Here is a 20662-nt window from a genome sequence, read left to right as displayed (position 1 = left end):
CTCTCTCTTTTTCTTGCCTTCTTACTCCCTCTCTGTCTTCGCACCCCTTCCCCCTTCTCTCCCCATTCCCCTCCTGACTCTCTATACATGTGTTTATGGCCAGTCTCTCTCTCTCTCTCTCTCTCTCTCTCTCTCTCTCTCTCTCTCTCTCTCTCTCTCTCTCTCTCTCCCTCTCTCCCTTTCTCTGCCTTATTACCCTCTCAACTTTGCTCCCCATGCACTGAATAAACTCTCTTCTATACTTCGTGCTTGGCTGGTCTCTCGGGAAGACATGCCTCAGCATGGGCCTGCAGAGGCACCCCTTCCCCCCATACCTTACCACACATCCACCAAAACATATTCCTCCTCTCTTTATCGTTTTATAAAACACAACAGTAGGAACATCCAGGATGGGATAAGGTCATTGACTGAGGACTAGGGCACCAAAATGCCTCATTAGCATGAGGAAGCATTTCAGGAATCTCCCATGCTGGTTGAACAGGTTTTATCAGGAGAAAGAAAATTGATCCTGTAATCTAACGGAGGTTATGTGACACTCCTCAGTGGAGGCATGTGTGAGGGCTTAGAATTCCTCAGACAAGGTCAGAGGAGAAGCCCTGCCATTATGTGTCAAGTCCCAGAAAGCTATCAAGTCCATGGTAGACTTCCAACTTAATTAGCTGAGTTTTCTCACAAAGAAGAAAAAGGAGGAGGAGGAGGAAGAGAAGGATGATGATGAGGAGGAGCAGGAAGGGCAGGAGGTGGAGGAGGGAGAAGGGGAGAAGAAAAAACAAACATGAAGTTGGAAAAGGGACATATTGAGGGAGTCTAGGAATTTTGAATTAAAGAATTGTGTATGACCAAAATACATTGTATCCACGTATAAAATTCTCAAAGAATAAATAAATAAAAACCATTTAAAAGAATGTATTATTCACAATATAAGGCAACCATATACTTTGATTTGGGTTTTCTGTGATAACTGACCCTTGTCCTACTTATTTAAAATGTAGCTGGCACCATTCATTAGCAAAAATAGAGCAGAATGAAGGGCAAAGAGATGCATAATAGTTATGTCTTAAGGGGAGTTCTTGGAATAAGTTACAAAATTATTTCTGTTTCTATAATTTATTACAAAGGACTTAGAAAGGCTTCACTATAAAAAAAGATGAGGACTAGTGCTAGCATTTCTTCTATCCTCTGCCTCATGTTACCTGGCAACAGCCAGGTATGTCTAACTATAAAAGGGGCTGCCCCCTCCTCGCTCTCTTATTCTCTTGCTCTCTTTCCCTCTTCTCCCTCAGTCCCATCTCTCCCAATTCCCCTTTCCCTCTCTCCACAAATTCATGGTTGGCCTCTATGCCTCTCTCTCTCTCTCTCTCTCTCTCTCTCTCTCTCTCTCTCTCTCTCTCTCTCTCTCTCCCCTTTTCTCTGTCTCTACTACCCCGCTCAACTCCCCTCCCTATGCCCTAAATAAACTCTTTTCTATACTATACTCATCTTGTGTCTGGTACCTCAGGAGGAAGGGATGCCTCAGCACCGATCTGAAGAGACACCTCCCCCACCCCCAGTCCTGCACCAAATCTTTCTCCCATCAAACATTTACCTGGCTTCTTTTTCTTTAAAAAAAAAAACACAACAACTAGTCTTTATTCTACTTTGGTGAGCGCCCTTCTAATAATTATTGCTCACATGGTGTCTCTTCTGTGTCAGGCATGTACCAGTGTAACATGAAGCCTAATGGTTTATTGAACCCAGGATTTGCCTGATATGAGCAACAATCGTAGAAAAGAAAGAAAAGGATGGGCTGTCATTTACTGAAAGCCCATAGTCTGGTGGTGTCTATTTATGAATTTATTCATCAGTCCTCAAATAATGCATGGATACTTTGTACTTTTTATAAGTAAAGAGACTTAGAATAAATAAAAGTTAAATCCTTTGGTAAAAATATAGAGATAATAAGCTAAAAATCCATCTTGATCAGTAATTTGATAGAAACACATTTTATTTAAAAACTTAGGGTTACTGATAACTTAGGGTTGTAAGAGTCACTCAGCATTGGGCATGGCATTTAATAAGCATATGGTCAGTCTTCATTTCATTGTTATAATTAGTTAAGTATTTCAGATGATATTATGGAGGATAAAAAGGAGATACTCAGCATGGTGGTATATTTCTATAATTCCAGGATGTTTTGGAAGTAGGGCAGTGGAATCTTGAGTTTGAGGCCAGTCATTGGGTTTCATATGACAATCCCAAAGCAAAACTAAAAATAATAACAAGGAGAGGCAAGGTAGTTATTGTTAATTTTCAATTTCTCCAACTCTAGAATGATCTAGGAGGCACTTCTTTTAGCAAACATGCGCATAGTTATCTAAGTTCCCTTAGCCTCAGTGCAAGCCTGTTGGGGAGATAATATTGATTATAATAATTAATGTGAGGAGACCCACCTTTAAAAAACAAAAATTTATTTATTTGGATTGCATGAGTGTGTGTGTGTGTGTGTGCTCTTGTATGCATGCATTTGTGTGTGTGTGTGTGCATGTATGTAGGTGTATGTAGGATACTTGAAACTATGGAAATCAGAGGACAAATTCGTAAGAGCAGATTCTCTTCTTTTACCACATAGGTCCTAAAGATTGAACCCTGGCATTACCTACTTTGCCATCTCACTAGGCCTGGGAAACTCATCTTAACTGTAGACAGGCCCATTCTCCATGCTTGAGATCCTGGACTTTATAGAAATAGAGAAAACAAACTGAGCACAACCCTTCGTCCATCCTTCTTGGTTCTTTTTTTTTTTTTAATTTTTTATTATAGATTTCTTTACTTACATTTCAAAGGTTATTACCCTTCCTGCTTTTCTGTCCATAAACCCCCATCCCCTCTCCTCCCCATCCCCCATTCCCCTGCACTGGGGAATATACATCCCCCTTATTGCCCTCCCCCATATTCCCCTGCACTGGGGGTCCAACCTTGGCAAGACCAAGGGCTTTCCCTTCCACTGGTGCCCCAACATGGCTATTCTCTGCTACATATGCAGTTGGAGCCCTGGGTCAGTCCATGTATAGTCTTTTGGTAGTGGTTTAGTCCCTGGAAGCTCTGGTTGGTTGGAATTGTTGTTTTTATGGGGTTGAAAGCTCCTTCAACTCTTCCAATAATTCCTCTAATTTCCTCTAAGAGGGTCATATTCTCAGTTCGGTGGGTTGCTGCTAGCATTGACCTCTGTATTGGACATGCTCTGGATGTGTCTCTGAGGAGAGATCTATATCCAGTCCGTTTCTGCATGCAATTTTTTTTTTAGCTTCACCAATATTATCTAGTTTTGGTGGATATATAAATATATATATGGAGACATGTGGGTCAGGCTCTGAATGGTCCAATTCTTGAGTCACTGCTCTAAACTTTGCTTCCATATCCCTTCCTATGAATATTTTCCCCTTTTGAAAAGTAATGGGAGCATCTGCATTTTGGACATCCTTCTTCTTGAGCTTCCCATGGTCTGTGGATTGCATCTTGGGTAATTTGAGCTTTTTGGCTAATAGTCACTTATCAATGAATGCATACCAAGTTTGTTTTTCTGTGATTGAGTAACCTCACTCAGGATGATATTTTCTAGTACATTCCATTTGCCTATGAATTTCATGAAGTCATTGTTTTTGATAGCTGAGTAGTACTTCATTGTGTAGATGTACCACATTTTTTAATTCATTCCTCTGTTGAAGGACATCTGGGTTCTTTCCAGCTTCTGGCTATTATAAATAAGGCTGCTAGGAACATAGTGGAGTATGTGTCTTTGTTGTATGTTGAGCATCTTTTGGGTATATGCCCGAGAGAGGTATAGCTGGGTCCTCAGGTAGTGTAATGTCCAATTTTCTGAGGAACCTCCAGACTGATTTCCAGAGTGGTTGTAGCAGTTTGTAATCCCACCAACAATAGAAGAGTGTTCCTCTTTCTCCACATCCTCGCCAGCAACTGCTGTCACCTGAGTTTTTTATTTTAGCCATTCTGACAGGTGTGAGGTGGAATCTCAGGGTTGTTTTGATTTGCATTTCCCTGATGACTAAGGATGTTGAACATTTCTTTAGGTGCTTTTTGGCCATTCTATGATCCTCAGCTGAGAATGTTTTGTTTAGCTCTGAACCCCATTTTTAATAGGCTGATTTGGCTCTCTGGAGTCTAACATCTTGAGTTCGTCGTATATTTTGGGTATTAGCCCTCTATCAGATGAAGGATTGGTAAAGATATTTTCCCTGTTGGTTGCCGTTTTGTCCTAATGACAGTGTCTTTTGCTTTACAAAAGCTTTGCAGTTTTATGAGGTCCCATTTGTTGATTCTTGATCTTAGAGCATGAGGCATTGGTGTTTTGTTCAGGAAAATTTCCCCAGTGCCCATGTGTTCGAGACTCTTCCCCAATTTTTCTTCTATTACTTTGAGTATGGTTTGATGTGGAGGTCCTTGATCCACTTGGACTTAAGCTTTGTACATGGTGATAAGAATGGATATATTTGCACTCTTCTACATGCTGATGTCCAGTTGAACCAGCACCATTTGTTGAAAATGCTATCTTTCTTCCATTGGATGGTTTTAGCTCCTTTGTCAAAGATTAAGTGGCTATAGGTGTGTGGGTTCATTTCTGGGTCTTCAGTTCTGTTCCACTGATCTACCTGCCTGTCTCTATACCAATACCATACAGTTTTTATGTCTATTGCTCTGTAACACTGCTTGAAATCAGGGATGGTGGTTCCTCCAGAAGTTCTTTTATTGTTGAGTATAGTTTTCGCTATTCTGGTTTTTTGTTATTCCAAATGAATTTGCAAATTGCTCTTTCTATCTCTGTAAAGAATTGAGTAGGAATTTTGATGGAGATTACATTGAATCTGTAGATTGCTTTTGGCAAAATGACCATCTGTACTATATTAATCCTGACAATCCATGAGCATGGACGATCTTTCCATCTTCTGAGATCTTCCTCAATTTCTTTCTTCAGAGATTTGAAGTTCTAGACATACAGATGTTTCACTTGCTTGGTTAAAGTCACACCAAAATATTTTATGTTATTTGGGACTATTGTGAAGGGTGTCATTTCCTTAATTTCTTTCTCAGCCTGTTTATCCTTTGAGTAGAGGAAGGCTACTGATTTGTTTGAGTTAATTTTATACCCAACACTTTGCTGAAGTTGTTTATCAGGTTAAGTAGTTCTCTGGTGGAACTTTTAGGGTCGCTTAAATACACTATCATATCATCTGCAAATAGTGATATTTTGATTTCTTCCCTTCCAATTTGTATCCCTTTGACCTCCTTTCTCTGTCTGATTGTTCTGACTAGGACTTCCTTCGAGTACTGTATTGAATAAGTAGGGAAAGAGTTGACAGCCTTGTCTAGTCCTTGATTTTAGTGGGATTGCTTCAAGTTTCTCTCCATTTAGTTTGACGTTAACTACTGGTTTGCTGTATATTGCTTTTACTATGTTTAGATATGGGCCTTGGATTCCTGATCTTTCCAGGACTTTTATCATTAAGGGGTGTTCAATTTTGTCAAATGCTTTCTCAACATCTAATGAAATGACATGTGGTTCTTATCTTTGAGTTGGTTTATATAGTGGATTACATTGATGGATTTTCATATATTAAACCATCCCTGCATCCCTGGGATGAAGTCTAATTGATCATGATGGGTGATCATTTTGATGTGTTCTTGGATTTGGTTTGCAAGAATTTTATTGAGTATTTATGCGTCAGTATTCATAAGGGATATTGATCTGAAATTCTCTTTCTTTGTTAGGTCTTTGTGTGGTTTAGGTATAAGAGTTATTGTGGCTTCATAGAAGGAATTTGGTAGTGCTCTGTCTGTTTCAATTTTGTGGAATAGTTTGGACAGTATTGGTATGAGGTCTTCTATGAATGTCTGATAGAATTCTGCACTGAACCCATCTGGACCTGGGCTCTTTTTGGTTGAGCAAGAGAGAATTCACAGTGAATCCCTGTGCATCTAGAAGATGCTGTACTGAGTAAGTACTGCCCTTCAGTACCAAAACCTGCTCTAGCCGTTTTTGGTCCACATCCTTTTCGATAGCATACACTGAACTTCAGAAACACATACTGTTTTCCATGAGCCAAATGCATGTCCTTTTCTCTTGGCTTGGAATTAGAAGCTGACCTCCTTAGTCCTTCTGTTTAGACATGAGGCTTCTAAGTGCAGCCATCTTAAAAGATCTGCTCTTGAAAAAAAATCTTCCTTTAATCCTTCTGCCTTCAGGCTACTTACGTTGAGATATGTCACATATTTGTGTGATCTCCCTTTGAACTAACTTTGTCATAGTTAAATTTTATGTTTCTATACCTGGTTAAAGGTGCATCACCACAACTAACAGAACAAAAAAATGTCCTCAGCTACACTGACAGAAGGATACCTCCTTCTCCAGCCTTGTCTCTTTTCTCTTTCACTTCCAAGGATGTCTAATAATGATGGGAGGATGAGTACATTGGGAGATGGGTCAGAGGAGATGGTATGCAGGGGATGGTACACAGGAGACAAATACTTGGGTCTTGTAGAATTCTATCCATTGACCCAAATAGGAACTTTCCAGAAAGTTAGCCAGAAATATGCCTACCATGCCATCATTGTACATTGTACCAAGTTAATGATTCCCTTTAAGATTTCTTGGGTAAAAGTTGCCTTTTAGCATTATGAGAACTTTTGGGTAACTTTATTAATTGGTGGCTTTCTGCCTCCTCAAATTGACCACCTTAGAAAATAAGGTTGTGTTGTGATTGTTCAGTTCATCTCCAGAGTCAGAGCACACTCTCAGTAGAGACCTTTTCAAACAGGAATGAGGCTAAGCTGAAACTAAATTTAGACATGTTCAAATAACTCATTGTAGCAACCCCAAGAAAACTCCTTTTCCTTCTGGAATTCCTAGAATACCTGCAGATCTGAAACCAGGAATTCAGTCTGATGAAGATCTAGAATAATCTTGGCCACCAAGACTTCTGTTAAGTTCAGTGGCCTACCCTGTTGGAAACCAGAACTTCCTGATGTACACAGAACAGCAGAAAAGGTTATTATTTTGATTGCTTTTTGTTTGTCCCTTTTGTTCATGAGACAGTCTCATTGGATAGCCCAGTGTATCTTGGAGTCAACTGTGATATCCTGCTTCTGACTCCTCAACACTAGGATTAAAGGCTTTAGCGTCAGTTAAGAAGCCTGGTTGTCCCAACTCCTTAAAGGAGTCTCTGCTTTGATGGGCCCTGGAGCTGGAGTCTCTGCTGCCAAATCTGAGACTCCTGTAATTTTTAATGAAAGTATAAGGAATCGACAAAAAAAAACGTTTTTTATTTTGTAGAAACCTGAACTTTTTGACTAAATGTAATGATTATATGTCAAATATTACAAAAATACTTTAGCAATATTTCTTTGAAAATTGTGTAGGCTTTTTCTTGTTGTGCAGCCAAGTAGCGGATGCATGAGCATCGATCCAGTTTTGTTTTCAGCCCGTTCTTCAGGAGGGCACTTCAGTTGCTTCCTGAAAAAAAAATGACAATCAGACTTTTTTTTTTTTTTAAAAAAGGAGTAATGACATATGGTGTATGTTAAAATACGTGTCATTAAATTTTAACCTTTAAAATATTTCATGTGTTGGCTAACAAGGTAAAAGTAACATACACAAAAGTAACATATTCAATCATTTCAAAATTTACAAATTTTTCATTAAAATCAATAATACATTCTTGCTGGAAATGCATATGGAGCTGTGATACATATACAGTTTCTTATGGTCTTTGTAGGTGTTGGCAATTTTATTTTAGGAGAATGTAGTGATTCTCTTAAAAGTAAATATTCAATCACAATCACAATAAAAAGTCATAAAAAACTAGTGTTTCAGTAAATTATGGGAACTGAATTTTTATGTGAATTATGTTTATTTAATAGCAAAGTAGAAGCCATTGATACAATTTTTTTTAAGTCAAGGAAAAACTCAATAACTATATAAACTAATGATTTGAAAAGAAAATATTTTTAATTGGCAAAATATCAAAAATTGTGAGGGACAGTCAGGATGACTTTGAAAGATAATTGAAAATCAAGCCACTTAATTACCAATCACAAAATGCACTTAAGCAATGCTCTTATAAATTGTATTTGTTTTACTATTAACATTTTTTGAAAAAAAATCTGTCCTTGTATTAAAATTCTATTGACACAACATCAGACATAAAGCTGACTTGGGCACCTTTCCTGTTGTTTATCTAGATACACCTATGGTCCCTCAGCTTCAAGCCCCATTTCTTCTCCCTTTCTTGGAATATGTACTCAGCTGTGAGAAGACAATAGTGCTCTCTGAATGGCAGGTAATCCAGTCAGTGACTCTCCCCAGGCCCCAGCAGGTGATTTCAGCCTTTCCTTGCCCTTGTTGCTCCTAGAAGCAGCTTCACAGTAACTGCTCACCTGGCTTCCTTTACACCCGGTTTAAAAATCCAGTCTCGAAAGTTTTATTTAGTTTATTCAGTAGTCTAAATTATGCCCACTTCAGTTTTTCTTCATTTATATTAGTGTTCCTTATGTGATGCTTCCTCTTCATTAATCTGCTCCCATCAGAAGTTTTTATCTTTTACATTAAACTGATTAATATCTGCCAATCCTTTAAGCTCCTGACTAATTAACATTACCATTCTAAGTCAGAGCTGAGGGCTTACTCTTCAAAGAAGAGTTAATATCAATTCAAATGCATTTTCCCATACTACATAAAGTATCCCCTCTTCTAGCTGCTTACAGTTTAATGAAAAATATATTTTGAATGTAAACTCAGTGCAAGCACATGACAACCTCTGGTAATTATATGAATGAAGAAATCAAGGAATTGGGAAAAAATGCTACACAGAATGGGGAAGGAGAAAGGAAGTTGACTGGAGGAAGCAGATTTTGAGCCAAAGCTAGAGAATGCTGAAAGAGGTAGGAAGGCTTGAAAGAGTATGTGTAATTGAATGAATCTGTTTCTGCATTTCTTATTTCAGGTACTGAGGTTGAACTCAAGGCCTTACACATGCTAAAAAGGCTGGCACTGAGCTATATAATCATCAGCCTTGGACTTTAGAATAATATGAAGCCAGTCTTTAAAAGTATATCTGAATCTTTGGTCTTGATTGCATTTTGTATGTAGTGAGGCTTGGCACTCATTATTTAACAGGTTTTCTCTACCAACAAAATAAGCCAGTTCAGGCTGAGTTGTGAGTGAAAAGGTAGATCTATTTCCTAGCAACTCTCAGGTGGATTCAATGACTTCACGGGACGTCATGTGAAGAGGCCAGGCAGACAAGGAGACAGAGTCGTGTAGGCACTGAGAGAGAAATCCAGAGAGAAAGAGAGAGATGAAAATGTCTGGATTATTTAGGAACGTGTCTCTGAGGGAGAGGAAGACCGGCCTTTGGGTTGGAAAGTTCAGAGTAGAAGGTTGGGTATGTGATCTGTGCACTGTCACAGGAAGGGAAGCTGGGAGAACCTGGGGACCAGGTCTGCCTTGAGATGTTAAATAGGCATCTCAGCTGCTTGTTCTGGGTCTGAAGCCCATGACCATTATCACTATATGCTAGAGGGTAAAAGTGAACAAGACCGTGAGAAAAGGTTTTAGAAAGAAATACAGTGAATGAAGAGAGGAGAATACAGCAAGGAAACTTGAAACACAAACAGATCTGATGAAGATGGCGAACAACTCATGATGAATGTAGGGTTCAAGGGAAAAAATGAAGTCTAAATATGAACCAGAGGGGTGAGGGAAGCATGCTATCATTAACTGAGAAGAGGTGGGCATGGGGAAGTGAGAAAGTAGGGAATACGAGGACTCAGTGCTGAATACATTTAGTTGAAAATAGACCTTTTCCTACACACACATCTCTCTTTGTCCTAATTTTCCTTCTAATTTTATCTACAATAAATTGTAGATATTTTATGCAGCACTCCCAGGCTTCACATGCTACTCATGAGTGACATTCAACACCATTTAGAATCACTCTAGATCAGAAAGACTTCCCTTTCTTTTAATCTCTTCCAAATCACAATCTGTCTACCTGTCACATCTGAATCTAGCATCATTTTCAGCAAGCCATACCTTGATGTTACTCAAGCCAAGCCAATTAGAGCCCCACGGCCACAGTTACTGATTCACAGATAAGTATGTGTCTCAGTCCAGCTCAGTGAGGGCTGCAGGCTCTGTTGAGGAGGGTGTCTGTGTATTGCATTGGCTGCTGGATTGTGCAGCATAAATACAGGGGTGTCAGGACCTTTGCCACAAAGATTAGGAAGAAGAACCAGTCACAGTGAAGTTACCACTAAGTAGAACAGAGCCAAAAGTGGGAGAAAGATCACCTGAGTCCTTGACACTGCTGTGGCAGAAACTAGACCACTTCTGGATTTCTTAGTTAACTAGTTAGTTGCATAAGCCATTTCAAGCTTCCTCGGCCCTGTGCAACATTTGAAGAGTTCTGAGATTACCTGCATCTTTCTACCCCACATTTTTGTATTCCAACACATAATGGCACTATCATTTTCATAGAATTATCTTGTCTGCCATTGAACTTGTACTTCCCTTAGCACCTCCAATGATGCTAGACCAACTGCTGTCCAAAGAGCTTTTGCTTAGGAAACACTTGCTCTTTGTTCCCTGTCAACCTGGGGACATAAAGTTACATATGAAATGAACTGCAACTGCACTTACCTATGGTTGGCTTCGAAATGAAAACTGTAGCAATAAATACTCTAAGAGCAATAGTCTTCCCACGAGACACCCTGTAACGATAGCCAGTGTCTGGACAGGTGTCCCCACAGAGGACGCTTTGCTGTGGCCACTGCTGCTGCTGCCACTGCTGGTGCTACTTCCACTGCCACCAGGGACAGTCTGTGCTGACAGGCTGAAGGGTCTAGATTCCACACGAACACTATTATCCAGGAGAAACTCAATTTTATAATTTTTTCCTGTGGGTGAAAAACATTGTAGTGGTTGACTTCTCTGTTCTCAATCAGTTGACACTTAGTTTTATTGGCTTCAAAATTGTGACTAATTTCTAATAAAGTAATTTTGTAAATGGAGTCAAGTGGTATATAGAGTAAGAAGTCCTCAGAAGTTAAGTCTGCCTCTAACCACAGGCCTGGGATGCCTATCCAGGATGTGCCAAAAACTACCAGAGCAAACAGAGCCAAGAATAAGTAAGAGAAGTTGTCCTCCATGACGTTTGTGCCAAATTCCTGAGCTTTTGCCTAGATTTTGTGATGCATTATTATCTGGTCATGTAAGAAAAAAAAAAAACCCAAAAAACCTTTCCTCCTCTATGTTGTCTTTGGTAGTGGTGTTTATTGTAGCAACAGGAAACAACAACTGGTTTATGGAACTCAAAGTAATATGTGTACATATTTTCTCCTTTTTCCTTATCTTGTAGAAAGTCTAGAGCCAACTTCCAGCTCAATTCTTAATTCTTGTATGGTTTATTAAAGTACCACAATTACACTTTTTCTTAAATGAAAATGGCACATATTAATTTTTGTTATTAAATATAACACATTTAGTGAGAAAATATGGAACAATAACAGACAAGAGAATATAAATCGTGATGTCTTTTTTATATATGATCTCAAATTATGTTTAAATTTCATAACATCTGCTTCCACAAGCAGCTGAATCAAGCCTCTCTGGTTAGATTTCAGTCTACAAGCATAGCAGAGTTTCTTTAAATCTTTTTTTTTTAAGATTTATTTATTTATTATATATAAATACACTGTAGCTGTCTTCAGATACTCCAGAAGAGGGCATCGGATCTCTTTACAGATGGTTGTGAGCCACCATGTGGTTGCTGGGAATTGAACTCAGGACCTCTGGAAGAGTAGTCGGGTGCTCTTAACCACTGAGCCATCTCTCCAGCTCCCAGCAGAGTTTCATTAATAGTGTCAAGGGCTGGCTATCTCCTATGGACATTGAGTTGGGCCAGTCATTGGTTCATTGGTTGGCCATTCCCTCAATCTCTGCTCCATCTTTATCCTTGCACATTTTGAACCATAGGGGTCAAGAACACCAAAAGAAGCCCTAACGGAACCAACTAACTTAGACCCATGAGGGCCCACAGTGATTGAAGCTTGGTCTTAATGTGAGTTTCCTAACAGTTGGAGGAGGAGCTGTCTCTGACTTGGACTCTGTTGCCTGCCTTTGGCTAGGGTCCCTTGTATGGTTTCAATGAAGAGGATTTGTTTAGTCCTGATTCAACTTAATGTGTCAAATCAGTTTGGTACCAGGATAGAGGGGATGGTATTCTCTGAGGAGAAGGAGAGGGGGGAATGGAGAAAGAAGCCTTGGAGGGTGGGACTGGAAGGAGAAGAGGGAGGAATGCTATGATTTGGACATAAAGTGAATAAATAAATGAATTAATGGGAAAAAAGAAGAAAGACCAATATTTAATGGACCCATATTTGCCAATTACTATTTATAAAAATGGAATTATAACAGTTTTAGTAACAAAATAAAATGTTATTTTTCTTTGGTAAAATAAACAAACAAACAAACAAATAAATTTCTCCTACCACTATTTTAATTTATTTTCATATATTAAATGTATTTTATAAGGGAGACTATATTCAGAAAAGGCAAACTGTAGCATTCTGAGTTTTACAATTCATTGACCAAAGAATTTAATTATTATGTCTACTCAAAGAAAATGCCTATCTCTTCACTGTAGAGACATATGAGGATCTAAAATGGTTCATTTACCTGTTCTGTGAGGAGTGAGGTCTGTATAGTTGGCCCAACAGGTGCTAAATGGAATTGTTGTATTTCCACTAAGGCCACCAACTTGGTTGTTATTGGAGTCTTTTAGGATAGCCTTCAAAGTAAGTGACGTAATTCCAACTGATACACAGTTGCCCTCAAGAAAAAATAACAGTGGAGAATTATAACAAAGATTCTGTCTTAGCTCTTCAAAAAAGATAAAACTATTTGTAAATGTCTATTACAAATTTAAAATCTACACAAGGCCCTAAGCTCAGAGAAAGAGGTCTTGAACATGAACAGGAAAGCACATCCATTTTAAAGAAACATCTGGGAAATGGTAAATAGAAGAGGCTATCCACAGGCATTGGTTCAACATTCTTATTCAAGCTGCCAGATTGAATTGCCAAAGCCCTTCCACTCAAGGAGAATGAGAGCTACAACTCACCTCAGGATCTACTGCCTTTACTGAGGGCTGCTGAGAGAATGGCTGTCCTGGTTGTGTTGCCACTGGCTGAGCAACCACTGAGAGTGAAGACACAAGGGCCAGGTAATGAACAGGAAATGCAGACCTTTCAACTGGCTGGGCAGTCACCTAGCACGGACAGAGGAAGGAAGGGGTCTTTCCAGGACCAACTGCACTTCACAGCAAACTCAGCAGGCTAAGTGCAGCATTCACGTTTTTTAAAACAGTATATTCAACATGTAACATTACCATTACTGCAGAATTTCCTTCAGATCAAAGCTGCCACACCGTTAAAAATAATTCAATGCAAAATCCACATGAAAACTAAATTTTAGAAGGCAAGAGATCAATGGCCACCCCCACTGTGTGTGTGTGTGTGTGTGTGTGTGTGTGTGTGTGTGCGCACGCGCGTGTGCATATGCACCTATAAAGGCTAGAGGAGGATGGAGGATGGAGGATGGAGGATGGAGGATGGAGGATGGAGGATGGAGGATGGAGGATGGAGGATGGATGACAGAGCGTGGAAGAATCATTCCTATCACTTTCTTTCTACCTTACCAGCTAGGGACCAGGTCTCTCCCTAAACCCAGAAATAGTTGTTTTGAAGCCTGGTCAGCAAGCCATAATATCCTTCCTGTCCTCTCGCCTACTCCAGATCTGGGTTACAGGCATGCATGACCACACCCAGCTTTAACTGTAGATGACAGGGAACCAAATTTAGGTCTTCATGTGTATTCATTAGTTTTATGTCAACTTGACACAAACTAGAGTCATTTGGGAAGAGGGATTTTCAGTTGAGAAAATGCCACCATACTGTGGGCCCATAAGAATGTCTGTTAGGAATCTTCTTGATTAGTAATTGACACGGGAGGACCCCGCCCACTGTGGAGAGTGGCCTTGAACTGTATAAGGAAGAATGCTGAGAATGCCTGGAGGAGCAAGCTAGTGAACACCATTCCTCTGTAGCCTCTGTTTCAGTTCCTGCCTCCAGGTTTCTACCTAGAGTTCCCGCCCTGACTCCCCTTCATGACAGCTTGCAACTGTATGCTGAAATAACGTATTCTCCTACCCTCAAGGTTTTTTTGGTCGTGGTGTTTTATCACAGCGATAAAACCCCTAACTAAGAAACATGTAAGCACTGTAAGAACTCTGTCTCATGAGCCATATCCAAGCTTTCAATTGTTTTATTTCTTAAACTACCTTATTACCATTTTAGTTATCCCATACAAATTTCTGTTGTGAAATACAAAGAGGATTTTAATTCTTAAAAGACCAAACAAACAAAAAACCCAAAACACCATTTAAAATGAGATAAAATAGCATAACAGGGGTGAGTTGCACATGTGTGGTTCCCTGACCTCCATTGTCTGGCTCTGGGCTCATCCTGCCATTTTTGAGGAGCCTTGTGAGACCCCCAAAAGTATCCTGCTTCCCCACGGAGGCCTGTGGAGGACCCAGGCACAACCAGTTTGTAACCCTCTCCCACCAATGCTTTGCCAGTTGGTTTGCACTGGGGTACAGCCAGCAAAGGTAAGTTATGTGCTACCAGCATTGTCTGATCCACTGCTCTCCCTGATTTCCCAAGGAATCCTGCTGGCATCAGGGTCAGCCAGCCAACACCAGGGGAACCTAGATGGCTAAAGGACATCATAAGAACACAGTCAACACGAGCCAGGGCAATATGGTGCCACTGGAGCCTCGCCATCCTGCTAGAGCAGGCCCAGGATATCCTAACACAGATTACCTTAAATCCAATCTTATAACGATGATAGAGGCTTTTAAAGGGGAAATGAAAAAGCCCCTTAAAGAAATACAGGAATATACAAACTGGTGAAAGAAGTAAATACGACTGTCCAAGAACTGAAAATGGAAAAAGAAGCAATTCTTAAAAAGAAAAAAAAAAAACACCCATAAACTGAGATAATCCTGGAGATGGAAAACCTAGGAAAAGAACAGGAACTACAGACACAAGCATCATCACCAGAATATAGGGGATGGAAGAGAACATCTCAGGTGTGGAAGATACGCTAGGAGAAATCAATACATCAAAGAAACTGGAAAATCTAAAAAGTTCACGACACAAAACATCCAGGAAATCTGGGACACTCTAAAAAGAGCAAATCTAAGAATAATAGGAGAAGGAGAAGAGTCCCAGCTCTAAGTCACAGAGATATTCTCAACAAAATTATAGAATAAAAGTTCCCCAATCTAAAGAAAGAGATGCCTAGAAACATAGAACAAAGAAGCTTATAGAAAAACAAATAGATTGGACCAGTAAAGAAAATCCTCCTACCACATAATAATCAAAGCACTAAATGTGCAGAGCAAAGAAGTAGTATTAAAAGCTTCAAGGGAAATATGCCAACTGGCATAAAGGCAGACCTATTGGAACTACACCTGAGTTCTCAACAGAGAATCTAAAAGCCAGAGGGGCTTGGGCAGATGTCTTGCAGACTTTAATAGACCACAGATGTCAACCCAGACTACAATACCCAGCAATACTTTCAATTACCATAGATGGAGAAAACAAGAGATTCCAGGATAAAACCAAATTTAAACAGTATCTTTCCATTAAAAGAGATAAAATATCTCTTGTGTGTTCTTACCTTAATCCAGCCAGAATCAGTTGGTTGGGGGATGGGACTTGTAATCGACATGGAAGAAATATTGAATCCAAGGATAGTACTGATTTTTCCTAAGATGACAGCTTGTCCAAGAGAGCCAGTGATTTCCTGGAGCTCAGACAATTGCATTTGACCTGTGGGGAAGAAGGCATTAGGTCATTTGGATTAAAAGAACATAGAATTATGAGAACATGGGAAAGTTTTAACTTCAATATTGTCTGTATTCTTCATCACATAGACAACTAAGACTTTAGTACCCCAAAATAATAAGATAGTAATATTAATAAAATGGGGAGAAATGAAGGACTTAAGAGAATGTTCTAAGAGAGAATTTAAGATAGGAACAAACAAAGGTAGGCACACACGCACACATGCGCGCGCGCGCACACACACACACACACACACACACACACACACACACACACTGACTGAAAGTACGTGATTCTCTATGTCTTTTGGCTTATACTTCCCTCTGTCACTCTTTTTGTGAAGAGAAGTATCATCAGCCTTTTCTGTCACTACATGTTACTTTTCCAGGATAGCATATTTTTAGAACTCCACCCCAGTATTAGCATTAATAACTTGCTAAGGTTGTCAGGTTCCTAACAACCCCATTACCTTCTTGGGACATCTGGCAATTTCGAAGGTTGCTTTTCAGACTGCGTGCACTTTCTATTCTCTCTTCCTTTCATGGTAGGCCTGGAGTTTCCTCTTAGACCCACTGCACCCCTGACAAGTATTGCTACTTTATGAACTGGTACCTCCATATTTCTTTTGACAGAGTCTGATGCTTTTTCTTGATTTATCCTCCACTTTTCTACAATATCATATTTAATCATACACTGGTTTTCAACTCTCCTGGTCCTTACTGTCAAGATCCTAACCAAAATTAGTGGTTATGAAAATAGACTCCAAACTGGCCTGCCTCTTTCTACATCATTCTACACATTGCAGTCAGTGTGGCTTTTTAGAAACCTCTGTAGCCACGATGTTTTTAACATACCGCAACTTAAAAAAAAAAAAGCCAACACCTTCCACATCCTCAACCATGCCTTCCAGAAGAAATCACTGAGTTTCTTCCATTAAGGATAAACTAGAAAGCTTAGCGTGTTCAGCAACGTTGGCCAATGAGCCTGCATAACACATTGGAACCCACACTCGGAATTCTCAGGTCAGTTTGAAAGCTTGCTTATTTGACTTAAACTCTGGGATAAAAGCTGGGTCTTACAGATTCCTCTCTGTCCCCTATCTCTTTCCAGACATCTTCTCCAAGAAGGTATCCTACTGGGAGTGCTACCATGGTCTATGGTAGACATACCAAGGTGCATCGTCCATGTCCTCTGTCCCTTTATGCTTACTGGTTCTCAGCACCATGGCAGGTGCAACCTCTGTTGGACTGCTAGTGGGTTTCTCCATTTCTGCTGTCTGCCATCTCAACACTGAAGGCCTTGACACAAAAGCGTCTTATTCCTGACTGGAATAAGACCTCTGCCCATGCTTATGCTATCTCTTTGCAATGTGCCTGACACCGGGTAAGTACTATATAACTATGTGTGCATCCTGGATACCCTGACATTATGTGAAAGCTGTAAGACTATGTGGGCATCTTTCTTTGTGCTTCTCTGAACCTTTCTGTGATCCATCCATTCCAGGACATGTTGAAGGGCTTTCATTGAGACGTATGACTCTACCTTAGTCTGTGCTTTGAAAAGACATGAGCCTGCTTTTCCTTATGTCCCTATGTTCCGTGATCTCAGACCTATATCTTCTATTTATCAGAGTTTCTCTGGTATTGCTACAAGAGGGTGAATAATCTACCTCTGTACAATGGGCCTACTGCAATTCCTAGATTAAATCCGCAGGTAAATGGAACTCAGTAAGTCATGCTGAGACCGTAGTACTGACTGCACTATGCTGAAAGGAATACAAGCTGAAGAAGGGAAGTCACCCATGACTCTAGGCAGATAACATTGTAGAAGTCACTGCAGCAGCATAAGCCTGTGTTAAGCAGCAGAGTTCCATTGATAGCTCTCTCTTCTAATTGACTATTTTAACCTATTTCCACCCTTTATCAATAAACTATGAGGTCACTTCCCTATTAAGTCAAGTCCTTCTACAAGTTATTATTACAGAAGTAGGGAAGTAAAATGGTTTCTAGGCCCTTAAGGGTCCAGATATAGGGCTAGTAGGCTTTCGCGAGTCCAAGATAACCAGACCATGGTCGATTTATTTGTGACTTTAGACTTAATAATGACATTTCTTTATCCCAAAGTCTGATACCCATACCTGTGGTAGAATTGCTTAAGAACCGAGTAGGAGCAGCCCCAATCTCAACTTCCATTGTGCGGCCTGTGGATCTCTTCCTTCGCAGACTCGCTTCTATTATTCTGCTGACACGGATTTTGTCACTCGGTATTTTTAGGAACAAGGCAAGATTTCTAACCAGATTGTTTGAGCTGAAAAACTCATCAGCTGTCATAGCTGGCAGTTGGAAAGATACATAGATGACAGTAGCAGTGTGGACCTCTACAGGTGTAGTTCCTCTCAACAAAAGGTACAGCATCTGGTAGGTTCTATCAAAGTAGTTTTCACCAGGGACAGTGGAACCCAAGTTAGGAAGAAATTGTTCTACAAAGGAAGAAGAGCCAAAATAACACATTTAAATATATTTCTATTAGTATGAAGGCCACACAGTGGTTAATATTTGTTCGAACTTCAGAAAGCTCAATTTTATAATTTTCATAACAAAGCATACATATTAAAAACAAAACACTTATAAAACTAACTTGCAAAGTTATAGTCTTTTAAATAATGCCACCAATAGCCTTTTATTTCTAAAAAATAGCTATAGTCACAATATAAATGAGAAAGCAAATTAATTGTAAGTCTAGGAACTTATTCTGTACTCATAGAATACTATTTATACATTCTAAGTTTTAAAGCCGTTAGTGAAGGAATATGATAATTTAAAAGTATACATTTAATAGCCTCTAATTTATGCAGTGCTAGATGCCAATTCTTTAAAGAGCATTTATAATTTAATATTTCTATTTTTGCTGAGGACAGAGGCATGTAATAAAAATGAAGGATCCATTAAAACATCTCAGAGGAATCTTAAGCCAATGAAATGGGATTACATGCTAGCTTGTAAAATCTATGATTTATCAGACAAATTCTACTTGGAAATTGGATTTTTGTGAAACTGAGAGCATTATATATTTCCGTGTGTGTGTGTGTGTGTGTGTGTGTGTGTGTGTGTGTGACAATATCAACATAATTAAGAAGTAACAAATCTCCAATTTAAAGCCCCAAAGGTTGACATGCATCATAGTGGTAGAATAAATCATACAGCACCTGAGTGTACTTCACTGTGTGAATCTAAAGAATGCATTTGTGTTGCAAAGTGGATGTTTTTTCATTCTCCTGTTAATGATGCCCGTGCCATCCGTCTTAGTTACCTTTTTCATATTATTACAACAGTGAAGGACATAGAGATTAAGATAACAGAGCATTTCAGGTAAGCTTCAAATGTAGAGAGGCTTGTGACTCAAGGACATTTTGCATTCAATGTGCTAAAGCTTTAAAGAATTCATGCTAAAACAATGGTTAACTTGCAATTGTTAATTTTGGCTGGAGAAGTGATTGTTTGTGAGGCCCTTTCTGATACCACATATTCACAGTCTTGTTAATCTTTGAAAAAGCATCTGTGCTATTGTTTTCTAGCCTTTGGTCTCCTATATTAAATTCTGCTGATTGTAATAGTTTTTATTTTCCTCACTTGGAATGATTCTGCTTCCTAACACATATGTTGCTTTAAAAGAGTTAACTCTGCACGAACACTGAGCAGTAAGTAGATGCCATCATTTGTATTTAGAAGGTTAAGTTATAAAGAGGCAATGCACGATAATTATCGAGGGCACTCGTTCAAGAACTAGGCAATAGTTTCAAGCCCTTGCTTGTCTGTTCTGGCTTTGAGACTGCTGTGAACTGAATTACGTCCTCCCGAGACTCCTGTGTTGAAGCCTTAATTCTCTGTTTGAAGGTATTTGCAAGTGGAGCTCTTTGGAGGAAATTACGCTTACGTAAGAGTGAGAGTGAAGACTTCATTATGGAATTAGAACCTTTAAGGGAAAGAGGCCAAAGAGCTGGCTCTCTCACAGAGTGAAAACACAGCAAGAAACCTCTGCAGTTTAGGAAAACATTCTCTAGTCAGAATCTGATTATTGACTAGAATTGTGAGAAAAAACGCCATCATAGTACCTCGTGTCTTTAATCCCAGTACTTGGGAGACAGAGCCTGGCAGATCTCTGAGTTCAACAACAATCTAATCTACAGAGCAAATTCCCGGACAGCCAGAGCTACACAGAGAAACCCTGTCTCAAAACAAAACAGGACAAAACAGCAACAACAAAACAAATGGAAGAAAGAAAAAGGAAAAAATAAATAAATAGTGCGGTTTAGTAAAAGAAAAATAATGTGTGCAGTTTAAGTTCATAGGATTCGTTACAGGGGCCTGAGGAGACTAAAGCAGAAGCCTGGGCAAGTGGCATCACCTCCCCACATTACCCAAACGCTTGTTACTTCTGATAAGTAACAGTGATTTCCATGTATAGCACCAGAGCCCAGTATCAGACATGTGAGAATGTCTGGAAATTCTGGCTATTTTATTAGTAGCTAAAAAAAGACATTTTTAGAAATGGCAAAGAATATTGACCATATACTCAATCCTTCCAGGTCTAGCTTCTATTTTGCCATTAAAGTTTGTGCAATGGCAGGCCAAGCTCACAGAGCACAGAGATAAATGATCTAAGTTCACTCATGGAGCACAGTATCGGCTGTCAACAATAT

The 20662-nt window shown here is 39.5% G+C and overlaps 1 protein-coding gene across 1 annotated transcript in view; it reads right to left on the bottom strand.

Annotated features, from left to right (window-relative positions):
• Positions 1 to 9362: 9362 nt before the first annotated feature.
• The window catches only part of Pkhd1l1 (PKHD1 like 1), a 149335-nt gene continuing 138035 nt past the window's right edge, over positions 9363 to 20662 (bottom strand). Inside the window, 7 exon segments of the mRNA XM_032888552.1 lie at positions 9363 to 9565; positions 10691 to 10729; positions 10732 to 10947; positions 12728 to 12881; positions 13173 to 13319; positions 15797 to 15948; positions 18101 to 18442. Coding sequence (XP_032744443.1) covers positions 9363 to 9565; positions 10691 to 10729; positions 10732 to 10947; positions 12728 to 12881; positions 13173 to 13319; positions 15797 to 15948; positions 18101 to 18442 — 1253 coding nt within the window.

This window comes from Rattus rattus, chromosome 1, assembly GCF_011064425.1.
Source record: "Rattus rattus isolate New Zealand chromosome 1, Rrattus_CSIRO_v1, whole genome shotgun sequence".
NCBI lineage: Eukaryota > Metazoa > Chordata > Mammalia > Rodentia > Muridae > Rattus > Rattus rattus.
This window is presented reverse-complemented; position numbering and strand designations above follow the sequence as displayed.